This window comes from Leptonychotes weddellii, chromosome 1 (genome assembly GCF_054177405.1).
Source record: "Leptonychotes weddellii isolate Sample4059 chromosome 1, ASM5417740v2, whole genome shotgun sequence".
Taxonomy (NCBI): domain Eukaryota; kingdom Metazoa; phylum Chordata; class Mammalia; order Carnivora; family Phocidae; genus Leptonychotes; species Leptonychotes weddellii.
The window spans coordinates 116,541,263-116,553,571 of record NC_138369.1 but is presented as its reverse complement, the minus strand read 5'-3'; the positions used below and the strand labels follow the sequence as shown (position 1 = coordinate 116,553,571).

The 12,309-nt window shown below is 43.6% G+C and overlaps 1 protein-coding gene across 1 annotated transcript in view; it reads right to left on the bottom strand.

Annotated features, from left to right (window-relative positions):
• LOC115940224 (uncharacterized) overlaps positions 1–12,309 on the bottom strand; it is a 695,973-nt gene that overhangs the window by 99,116 nt on the left and 584,548 nt on the right. The window contains exon 9 of the mRNA XM_081830171.1: positions 8,362–8,647. Coding sequence (XP_081686297.1) covers positions 8,362–8,524 — 163 coding nt within the window. The 5' untranslated portion in view covers positions 8,525–8,647. The remainder of the gene's footprint in view (positions 1–8,361; positions 8,648–12,309) is intronic.

The window sequence follows — 12,309 nt, the reverse complement described above, 5'->3', positions numbered from 1 at the left end:
AACAATTTTGTGGAGATAGGGGACTGTAGACTTATTTTTTCTTCTTAGTGGCAAATAGAGGTTTAACTTGCAGTAATTAGGTGAGAACTAGCCAAGCATCTTACTATTATGATGCTTGTTAAAAAACGCTTCTTTTCTGCATCTGCATTTGAGTGTGTTCCCCTCCTCTCTTAATCTTCTTATGGAAATGAAGGCAAACGGCAGGGAACCTGCAGAGTCTTGGAGAATGTCCTTGTTAACTGGAATTTCTCAGCATTGCTAATTAGCAGAGTTTGACGACCACCAGTATTGGGGGGAAAGCTCTGTTTAACCACTCACAAACCATTCCGAGGAAGAGCAGACTAATTTTATTTTGTAATTAAAATCTGAAAAGGGCCCTATTTGACAGTTAGGGCTATGAGAGTTTTATCTCCCCGTGAAATAATTACTGCCTTGATAACTCAATTTTCTGAAAAATGTCAACTGTGGGCTCCAAAAGTTTTAATTTCATTACGTAAGGAAAAAAAGAGAAAAATAGAAGAAAACGTACAGAAAGGCTTTCTAATTCTGGAACTGGTTAAATATATTAAGAGCCAGATTTGGCCAAATGAAGGGTTTTTTTTTCTCCCTTTTTTGTTATGTTTCCTCCGGATCCTAACCTTCCAGCCTTCTCCACTGAAAGCGCCCACAGCAGTGACCATACTGCGGTAAAAGAGACCATATCAGTGATGTGGTAAGAGGCACATAAACTAAAGAGAAGAAGTGCGGCAACCCAAGAAAAGTTTCTGATTTTAAAAGCCAAAAATAAAATTCCAACGTGTAGGACAAAGCTGGTGCAATCTGGTAAGATGAAATTTTATTGATATTTATCCCCTAACACAAGAAAACTGAGAACTATAGAGTAAGGAGACTGGTATAAGCCAATTAAAAAAAAAAAATGTTTCCTTCTTCCCCCTAAATTGCAAAAAAAGTTCCTCAATCACTCCAAATTGGAGCATGCCACAAGACTTCTAGAATGATCAACACCTGATTCTTCAAGATACATGAAACAAACACAGATAAATGAAGGTAAAGAAAGGCATTCAAGAATTTCTTTTCCTTACAAAAGCATCACATATTTTCCAAAATTATATGAAGCTGGAAAAAGTTAGGATATTGAAAGTAAGAGCAAAAATTAGAATAGAATTGTGCTGTTATCAAACTTCACTTGCTTTAGACTGTGAAGGATCCCTCACAAGATCCTAGAGGGGATATTGCAATCTTTATAAAGCAATTTTCAAAATGATAGAAAGTCTTTCGTCTACATTTCCTCCATTTTCTTCCTATTGCCAAACTTGTCAGATTTTGGAAGTGTGAAAGATTATTGACAGGAACTATAATAAATGTTTCTAGATGACACAAAGAGCAAGCCTATATCTCTATCCCTTTTTATTTAGTAAGACATAGATATGCATATGGATGCATGGTAGATTGGCAATTTAAAATTGCTTAATTATATTTTTTTCTTCTTGTCTGTCCCTTCAGCACCTTGCCTTTAATTTCCAGAAGTGGTATTACACATAACAAATGAACAAGGGGATAACAAATGCTATTTCAGTCCAGACCCAATTTCACCAAATAATTTCACTCAAGAGCTGTAAGGACCCTTGAAACCTAAGGAATGCAGAGCTGCTCTGAATTCAGCTCCTTTTTATACTCACTCTCTTTCATCTGATTCCCACTGATGAAATAAATACATTTTAAAAAGAATTCAAGGATATAAAGAAAACCTAATATATTTCCCCCTTACTTCAAATTATAGCAACAAAAATAATATATAATCACTTGTGTATGTCTTCAGGGCTATATATAACAATCATCATATTGCTTCTAGTATTACAAATATATGTACCTCCTTCATATATTCCAGCTCAAATATTTCCTGGAAAAAAGGATTCACATTTCACAATTTCATTTCCATTTCTGAACTATCAAGCAGTTTTAACATAAGATCTGTCTCTGCACTGCAGCTGTTGTCCAGGGAAAAATGCAGTGTGCCCATTAAATGATCTAATTATTTTAAATAGAAATTCCCTTAAAAAAAAAAAAAGACAAACTGAAAATTGAAAGAGCCTCCTACCAGTGGTTTTCAGTTACCCTGAAAAGAAATGAGACTATGATTTTGATTTTAATACTCAGAAGAAAGGAATGAAAAACGAAAACAAAACCAGGCAAACAGAGCACCAGGAACTGCAAGTGGGCCAACAAACCCATGGCCCTTTCACACCTCTAAATCATTGCTTGGGAGTCTAAATACATATCTCCCTGATTGACCACACTATCTTGTGCAACTAATCAGACCAAAGGAACAGGGTTTCCTTAGAACCCGAATTTTCCAGTGACTAGGACTGTTACCTTGATTTTAGGAAAAAGACGATTGTTTTAAATTCTCCAAACTGGGATTATTTCCTTTAGTTGTGACCACAACTTTTGTGGGAAAAACAAACCTAAAGCTTCCTTAAGATTTCGCTAGAGCATATTAAGTGGCTCATGAATGACTCCCCCGTGCATGCCAGGCTGATCACTCACTGCACCGGCAATCCACCAACGAGGGAGACCATCTCTCCCTTAGTCTGGCTCCTTCCAAACTGCTGAAGTGGGATTTCATCTTCTTTCTTCTGGAGATCTCATGGTGCACGCTGCTTCTGTGTTACTTCAAGTTCCCTTTCCAGAAGTACAACCAGACATAACACAAACTCAAAAAGTGACAACGCTCAACTACCTCAGAAGGCAGAGGTGTTTGGCACCTCAAAAAGCAAGTTGGGGAAAGAAATTTGATCAGCTTTACATGTGTGAGGGACAAGAATACTATCAAAGGAAAAGGAAGAAAGTCTTTCACCTGTTTATATGAAAAGAAGCTGAAAGCAAAGCATTTTTAAAAAAATCACCTACAGTCACCATCAGCCCTAAACAAAACTACTGCCCACTTTTTCTCAGAGCTGCGGCTATGGCTAGCCCTGGAAAGTGCTCTAAAGCAAAGTGTACGCCCATCCTGGGTGGCCTGGCATCCTCAAGGCCTCCCACTGATATCTGGAGCCCTCTCCCAAAAGCTCTTCTGGCCTCAAAAGAAATGTCTGAGAAGTCCGCCTTCCCAGGGGCCCACTTCTGCTCACCCTCCAGTGCCCCTTTCCAGCCCTGGCTCAGGTGGAATTGGGCTTCCAAACCCATCCCAGTGGAATTCTCAGATGGCTAGCCTGATAATCTTTAAAGGCTCCTTCAGAGCTGGGGCTCTGACTTTTATCTCCCCTCCCAACCTTCTTCCCTTTTTGTAGGCTCTCCCCATTCCTTTTCCCTCCCGCCCCACCCCCCCTCCTTAATTTGAAGATCATTGACACGATAGGCTGTAATGAGTCCTTCAGAAACTGTTATGATCTACAGTGACAATCTCTGCACCTAATTCACAGATTATTGACAAGCACCGTGGGCTCAGTGGTGTCAAGTTGTACTTGTGGTGTCAACACCCTTCAGCAACCCACATAGCAGCTGGGCCCTGGATTAGGACCCAGATTCTGCCAGAGCTTATCGGCCCGTTGAGTGGTAGAGAGATGAGTATCTGTCTATATCTCAGCTCCCTCAAGCCGGGCTGGGCTTTCTCCCTGGCGCCTTGTCTGTCTCAGGGTTGGGTCAAGGGAACGATAAAGGCTCTTCAAAGCTTAAAAACAAAGCAAAAGAGGACATTTAATAAATGAGGGCTCATCCTTGAACCTTGGTCTTAATAATCAATCAGTCATCAATCATCTTCTCCACCCCCAAATAGTTACCAAACTCCAAGCCACATACCTCGACTTTCATAGTGAGGCTTGGGTTCATCAGGAAGGGCTTGAGGTATGGAGGGAAGAGGGGAGAGGGAACTTGGCACAGACTCAGTGGGCCCAAGCTAGCACAGCCCATCCTCCAGGATTGCCCTCTGAATGGGGCAAGATTGACTACTTGTAAAGCAGGGCGCTCAGCCAAGAGGCACATTTGGACGCTGAGACAAGAGACCCCAAATGCCCGCTCCACCCCTAAAGGGCTCTTTGCTGCTGCAGAAAAACACGGCCCGTTGCCAGCCCGGGTGGTTTTGCCTGCTTCTAAGGAGTCAGTCACTCGCTGCCCCCTCCCCAGTCCCCAAAGATGGAAGGGCTGCCTTCCCGCTGGCCGCCCGTGGGGCGTGGGATTCCGGCAGGGGCTGAGGCCGCCTGAAACCACAGAAATGACACTGCGCTGGGAAAGCTGGGTGGCATTCCCAGGCCTAGGCCACCCACTTCTTTAGTTCTCTTTCATAAACTAGGGGTTGCGCTTTCTCCCTGGGCCTGGGAAGTTGGGGACACACAGCCCGCCTGCAGCCAGGTGCGGCTCCGCCCCCACCCCCCAGGTTGGGACCCCCGGTGGCGGAACGGGGTCGACATCTCCGGGGCACTGGTATTGCAAATTCGACATCACTTCCGAATAGCAGGCATGTATCCCCTTTCGCGGGTCGCCTCCAAGATTCTGCTGGCTTTGGCCTCCCCACGCCACCGGCAGCCTTGGACCGCGGCTGTCACGCACCGTTTGTTGGCGCTGGTTCCAAAACTGGCCCGGACTTAATACTTCGGTAACGGGGACTCGGTTTTTTTGTTTATTTTGGGGTTTTTAAATTTTGTTTTGTTTTGCTTTTTGGTAAAGCAAAGGGTGGGGTTGCCTGTAGCAGGGAATCCCGCTTGCCCGTCATTTCGATAGGATTCCGGGTAAAAACTGATCAAAGCCTTGATTCTTTTCCTGCCACGGTATCCAAAGTCATTTATTGAGAAACACAAGCCGAGATTCGATTCTGGAATCAGATGGAGAAGACATCTCTCATCGCACTGAACACCAATTCCCCTGAAAACACAATCTCGGACCCGCTGATTTGGGCAGGTGGGAGGAATAAACGTAAGATCAACTTAAACTTGCGTAGCCACAGTATTAAATATTTTAAAAAGTAATTCTGTTATGAAAATTAATCTGGTTTCCTTCATAGGGAAATTTTTAAAAAGCAACCTCTTAACTTCTTAAGGTTTTTATCTACAAGTTAAAATTGTAAGTACATCCCTGAAGATCAAAATCATAAAACACCTTGTTGAGATCATGTGTTCATTTAACACTGGAATTGTTTCAATTTGATTTTAAACACCTAAACAAACCCATATTTTCCCATCATTTTACATTCAGAGGATCTGTCATTTTTATAGTTTATCTTCCTGAAAGAGTTCAAAGTGTACTTTTACCCTTACTTGCTCACCAAAGAAAAAGCCAAACTTCTTTCTTATGTAGACAGGTACTTTTGGAAGTGTAAAAATACTCCTCTTCTCCTAGGATAATTTGGATTCCTGGTCATTGAAAATGCTGATTTCAAAAGAAAATACTCTACCATTGGCACACCTTCCCTGAAATCCTATGGCTGAGATGCTGAGATAAAAGAAGAAAGGTGTCAGGCACCTGTTTCTTAAAAAATATCTGGAATTTAACCGCCATCCCGGAAAGGAAAAGTTTGATCAAGATTGGTTTGGGGGATGGGAAACATTCAAAGCAGAGACTGGCCTCTTAATTACACTCTGAAAATAAAAAACGAGCAAGTTATTTCGTTTACTCAGGGACTCAGTTACAATTCTTGAAGGACCTCGGAGGGCATTCAAGATGCTGCTGACAACGTTAAAACAGCAAGCAGCAGCATCTTCTGTTTTATTTTATTTTATTTTTTAACGTGGACAGAATGGGAGAAGTAATTTGCTTGGTTTTCCACTGCTACAGAAGAAAGTTCTCTCTCTCTCTCTCTTTTAATCATGCTTCTCTACCTGTTTTACTATCTCAGAATCTAAAAAGAGTCCCAAACCCAAAAGGGGGTAGGGGGTGGCTGGGATGTGAGGAGAAGGAATAGGTTAGTCTTTATTTTTTATTGAATTAAAATTGTATCATCTCCTTTTTATTTTTTATTGAATTAAATTATATTATCTTTCAAGGATATAAAAACTTGTTTCCTCGCCCCATCTCCTTTTTGGAGGGTAATAAAGAGTTTTATCTAACCCCAGAGCAAGGTTCTCGCGATTTCCAGGACTGGCGCTGTGCATCTCCTACTGTGTCCAACAGGGGGCGCTGGTCACGAACCTGCGCCGCGGCTCAGCGCCGCTTCACATCTGAGCCGGGTTCCAGCCCCGGAAGGCGAGAGCCGCTCGCGGGGTCGAGTACAGAGCTTTAGTCTTCGTGGATAAAAAGAGATTAAAGGCTAAATTCTTTTTTTGGGTGTGTGTGTGTGTGGGGGGGAGGGTTATCAATTTTAACCAACTACGAAAATGTAGAGCTTTTTATCCTTTGATGTTCTTATAAAGAAACTCCTATTGGTTGAGGAATTACACGGTTTCTGAGCCAACACTGCAGCTACAGTGTGGGGGAAATTATTTAATTAAAAATATATTTTTCCATCTGTTCACATGATCTTTTTAGAAGTACTTAAAAAGCTGACACTGATCCCTTTGGCCTGTTAACCCTGCCCTAAGTTTCAAATACTTTAGCTATTTCGAAGGCCCTGCTATTAATTTGAAGGGGAAAAATAAGAGACCCAAATATTTAAATCCCCCCCTAAACATTTACTGTTCTGCATCCTCCCCCTTTTTTCCCTGAAACAGTGGCTTTTGTGTGATTGACATATTTCACAACTGCCGATGCTGCAGGTATAAATGACAAGAAGCGGCTCTAAAAAAAATCTGATGTTGGACTACATAACACCCATGTATAAGATGAAATCTAAATAATATTGTAATCCACCCACCCCCCACCCTAACTTAAAAAAAAAAAAAACCTTCACCTGTATTTAAATAGCGTGTCTTTAATTACAGCAGTTGGGGATGCATGAGGCTGAAATGAAATTAGCAGTCATTACCAGTCCTTTAACTCTGTGGTGCTTTTGATCAGCACTAAATTAGCTTTCCAGTCCTAACAAAGACTCTACAGCAAGCAGTGGGCTGTAAATAAGACAGCGCGACCTGCCCTCAACACCTTTTCTCTTGTCAATCATAGCTCTATCATTCAGCCCAAGATTAACCTTTATCTACCAAATTAAAAAAAAAAAAAAGAACGAAAGAAAGAAGAAAAAGAAAAAAGAAAAAGGAGGCAGGAAGGAAAGCCCCCTGACCACCACATATCGCAATAACAGAGGTTCCTAAGAGGCCCCTTTAAATTGTATTCTAATGAGCTTGTGTCAGAATCTGCAATTTCCAAATCATCCCCCCCACCAGCCCCCAAGACCTCTTCAGTATATTAGAAGAGTCGGAATGCTGTTCAGGTAGGAAAGGAATCCCTTTCTCTGAATTACAATTGGGCATGGGCCACCCTCCATAGGTCAATCTGCCAATAGCCTCTCCTCCTCTATTAGTCTAACAAAATTTTGGGAGAGGAGATGTTTGAGGAGAAAACATTGATAATTTTAAAACATATACATAAGTTTCTGGGATGAAAACAATCAATTTACTCCACTAATAGTCTCTAGTTTCTAAGCCTGCAGAGAAAAACGACCAACAGCAACAACAAAAACCCAGCTGCTTTTCCCAGTACTGAATTAAGAAAGTAAAACATTGGTTCAGATTGCCATTAGAGGGCGCCAGAGAGCAAGTCCCATCACCTCTCGCACAACTTCCCACAGAAGCCCTCCTAGCTTCCAGCTCCGCCATGCTCTGTGATTCCTTCTCTCAGGTAATATTTCCTGCTTATCCTGTCCTCTTGTATCTCTAGCCCCCTCAGTGTCAATCTCTATAAAGAATGAGGTATTGCCATGTCCCTTTCCTTCTCTTTTTTCACACCCCCCCCCCCCCGGCCCCAACTACCACCAAAATAGTAAGACGCCAGATGAAATAGTAGCAACCCCTTAATGATATGTACCTTTGGGCTCAAATCACTCTTTCCATTCTATGTAACCCTGGTCTGGAGAAGGATTTTTTTGTAGGGATGAGCTGCTAGAATTTGACATTTTTAAGATGGAAGCCTGAAATGTTCATTTCTGCATTTCTCTCTGGGGGCTCACGGATTTCTTCATTTTCAAAGAAAAAGGAACACATACACCCTTGCAAGGCAACTGATTATGTTCAGCACTAAAACTGTTCAGAAGAGAATAAAATAATGTCTTCATTTCTGCATTTATTAAAGAAATCAAAATTAGCATTTAATTCCAAAAGTTAACGCTTTCAGACTTAAACCTGCCTGTGTTAAATGCCTGCCACACAGGGTGTATTACCAGATCTCTTAAAGGTCAAAAGAAAAAAAAATAGAATGAGAGGGGAAGAAAGTGAGTTGGGGGGGTGGGCGGAGAGGAGTGAGCTAGCAGTGAATGTCAAAGTTGGGTTGCAAGCTACTTACATGTCCATGCCAGATCAGGGTGTTGTCTTGTAGCAGTTTGATTGGCAGGTAAAAAAGCGAAAGAACGTGAGGGCTTCCTGAGCCTCTTGTCAGCCCAAGCTTGATCACTTCTCACCGGACAGAACGAGTTGAAGGAGCTTGCAATTCCCCTCTCGTCCTCCATCCAAGGCACCGTGAATCCATTTCGGCTTTTCTTCCCCCCAGTCTCTCCATCAGCCTCCTGCCTTCACCCGCTTCGCCTTGCACCAGCCTCCAAGACCTAGCCTAGCTTTGCCACTGCAATCCCCTGCAACAAGAAAAATCGTTTATGGCTTAAAACCCCAAATGGCTGATTTTTTAAAAGAGAGAGAGAGAGAGAGGGAGAGGGAGAGAGAGAGGAGTGAGAGGGTGAGGGGGAGAGAGGGGGAGCGAGAAGAATGCACCCAGAGAACAACAAAAAAGTCAGTTATCCTAACACTGCTCTATCCCCCCACCGTACAGAAGAAGAATAAAAAAAAAAAGCTTTATGTTTTTTCAGTGGGTATTCAAAGATAATTTGATGCCATTGTTTCTGCTACAGATGGTTCTTTTAAATACAATAACACGGCTCTTTGTGCAGGCTACCCACAATAAAAATCGAAAGCGTTCCCCTGAATAACCATTTTGTTCTCTCTTGTATGGGGCCAACAAAAGATGCCGTGAGGTAATGGGTTCTGTTTATTGAAGCCATAGAATAGGGGTTTGATAAAGATTTTTTTAAAGCAGAAGACCTTGCAAGGTCGGGCTGATCTCTTCATATTTTTTTATTAAAATATTTGTCCAATAGATTATTCCTTGGTGCAGCTGCAGGTTTCCTCCTCAATTTTTAATCAGCCCAAACATCTGTCTCTTTGAGGAGGCTTTAAAAAAAATCTGCAATTGTATCAATAGTGCAGTAACCTTATCAAATCCTGAGTTTTTAGGCTCAGTGCAGGCAAAGGCAATGGAGTTTCAATTCCATTTGGGGTGGGGTGAGATGGGCTTGGGGGAGAGGAGACACAACAACCCCAGACGGAGCAACTGAAGAAAATGAGGCTTTCCTCCCACCCCCCTCCCCACGCCCCTGTTGACCATGCACAACTTGCATGAGTCAGACACAGATTACTGAGTACTTGAGGTATCTCTCCTGATCTCTGCAAGCTCCCACCCCTGCGTGCATGTTGGACGGGGGGCTAGGCATGTTTTCTTACCATGCTTGCCTTCTCCTCTGGCTAGATCTCCAACCCTGAAAACCTAGGATGGGAGCCCAGGGGGAGGAGTGGAACAAGCTAAAGGCTAGTCTCTAGCACCCAAAGGGTCCCATTCTTGGCTCTCTTTCATTCACTGTTAGCTAGCTTTGACTCATTGATTGCTATCCTGCCAGGGGACTGGTGGCCACAGCCTGCCTGTTACAGCGCCCCATCCCCTCAGGCTTGTTCTTACAGCCACCCTGCTTCCTCCCCGGTTCCATGCGGAGCCTCTGCCTCTCCTAGGCGGGCAAGCCCTGCCACCTAGACCTAGCTGAGGTCAGTATCAACTTTGAGAGAGCCTCAAACCCTTAGGCAATGAGGGCGCTGCAGGGGGAGATGGCTAGGTGTGTCTACCTTTCTATAGGAATTAACGTCAGGGCTCTCCAGGCCTCCAATAGCCCAGAGTGACAGTAATCCACTTTCATGACTTGGGCTCTGTGTGTTGTCACTTGTAGCAAGACAATAGTCTGGGAAAATGGCTTTAATCATAAAAACAAGTTTTCATTGGGTTCTCTTTCTCTGCCCTTCGCCCCATTTAGTCTTCCTTTTCTTCCCACAAGCCAGTCAAAATAAAAGAAAGATAAACGCTCAAATGAATCCCTTGACAAAACGACCTTCGCTTCTACTTTCCCTCCTGGAAACAATAATGTTATTGGTTTACATCTGGTCTTGAAGTCATCTAATAAGGGATTCTTGGGGACTATTACTTAGACACCTGTTAACAGCCTTCCCTATGAAACTTGAAAAACAAACGCAAAAGAAAGGGGGGCAGAAAATTAAACAAATGTTCACATGGTTGTTCCTCAATAATTCATTTTATATGTTAGGGCAAACACCTTAATATGAGTTTGAGAAGAATGAAAGGGCAATACTAAAAAAGTTATGCACACCCCAACACTCTCTAAATCAAGAAAAGTGTGTTTGTATAAGTAAGAGTCAGTGTGTTGGGGAGGGGAAATGAAGAGTGTAAATCAAGAGCCACCTTTAATAGAACAGGCTAAGGAGTGTGTACCTGTGACTTCTGGCACCGAATGAAAGGTAGGGAGCATTATGCAAAACTGAAAGTCAATAGTAGAAACACTTCTTCCAACTAAAGGAGTGGGAGAGGGCAAATGTAAATATTTAATCCAGTGTTCATAACTTTGCACTAAAAAAGTAATCCACTGAAATAACCTGGAATGATCTCTTCCTGCTTCCCTTGTCATAGTTTTTTCTGAACATCAAAACTTATAAAAGATGCCCCAATCTGATATAAAGCTATGTTTCTTTTTTCTTTCTTTCTTTTTTTTTTTTTAATGAACTAAAAGAAGAATTGGAATTGCTGTCCTCTTTCCACTGAGGGAGGGGCTTGGGGCTGAATCTAAGTCTGTAAGACAGGAAGGCATCAGTGAGTAGCCTAAGGTGGCTAAAGGTGAATAAACCTCACACATTTTATCAGTTAAATCCATTCAATCCCAGCCATAAGGAAGTTTAAAATCTCTCAAATGACCTCATTTTCTTGCGAAGGATCAGGAAGATCGTTTTGTAGGCAAGTCCCCTAAAGTTGTCTCAAATGCTGGAATGCAGTGACATTCTATCTGACATGGGGGAAGCCTCAGCCTTGAACTAAAAAAAAAAAAAAAAGTGTAATGTGTTAAGGTGAAGGGCCAAAGGGACAAACTGTCTTGGTAGGTGAGGGAATCCAGAACGAGGCCTCTGCAAATGGAAAACTGCTTTTAAAATAAACTTTCTGTGTCCAGAAACTAAGCTGACCGGTCAGCTCCTTTTCTCAGAGCAAACACACACTACCAAAACGATTCTAAGTTGTGGAAACGGCTTTCTAACGAGGTTGGGGAGTCCGTGTGAACTGAGTTATGGGCGTTTATAGGTGGCTCTGAATTGGAAACTTTACTACTGAGACGTGCTTTGGGGCCAAAGCAGCGCTCTCCAATTCTACAAGCCCGAAGCTGTCCTGGGGAGATGTGGGGTTTTACCCCAGACTCCTAGACTGGGATGCCGGTGAGTGAGTGGCATTCAGCACGAACGACTCAGATTGAGGAAGGATGGAAGGGAGGGAGGGCGGGAGGAAGGAAAGATGGAAGGGAAAGAGAAAGGGAAAGGAAAGGTAGAAAGGGCATAAAAAGGAGGATTTATGCGAACTAATGGCAGAGAGGATTAGCAAGAGGGGCAACCGGGACCTGGTTTTAAATTGGTGAGTGCTGCTTGTAAGGAAACCCTGTACGCACGATCAGGGTCTAGATGTTCCAGCGACCCAATGGCCATACACATCACGACTTTCACAGAGATGGCATAGTGTCATGCGTTAGCCACCAGCTACCGTGCAAGCTACAGCTTCCTTCTCCCCAAGCAATCAATCATCCACTAACTGGCCGCTCTACCCTCTCGCACGTGGAAGTCAGTCGGACCGGGACGGCTCCCCCGCCCCGCCCCGGACCCTCGGCCTGGCTCGGGCTCTGCGGTCTCGGCCTCCCCGCGCGGGCTCTCCCGGGGCCCGGTGGCGCGGGGCGGACGGCGGGCCAGCAGTTTCTCCCCTGCACCCGCCAGCGGGGCTCCACAGGAGCGGCCGCGCCAGGTCGGAGCGGGCGGCTGCTTCCCCCATCTGTGCAGGCTTATAACGGCGAGTGCTATTAAATACACCACGGGACTAGGAACGTGTTGCTCCTCTCAACTCGCCCACCTCGATGCCATTATTCACTTGCGC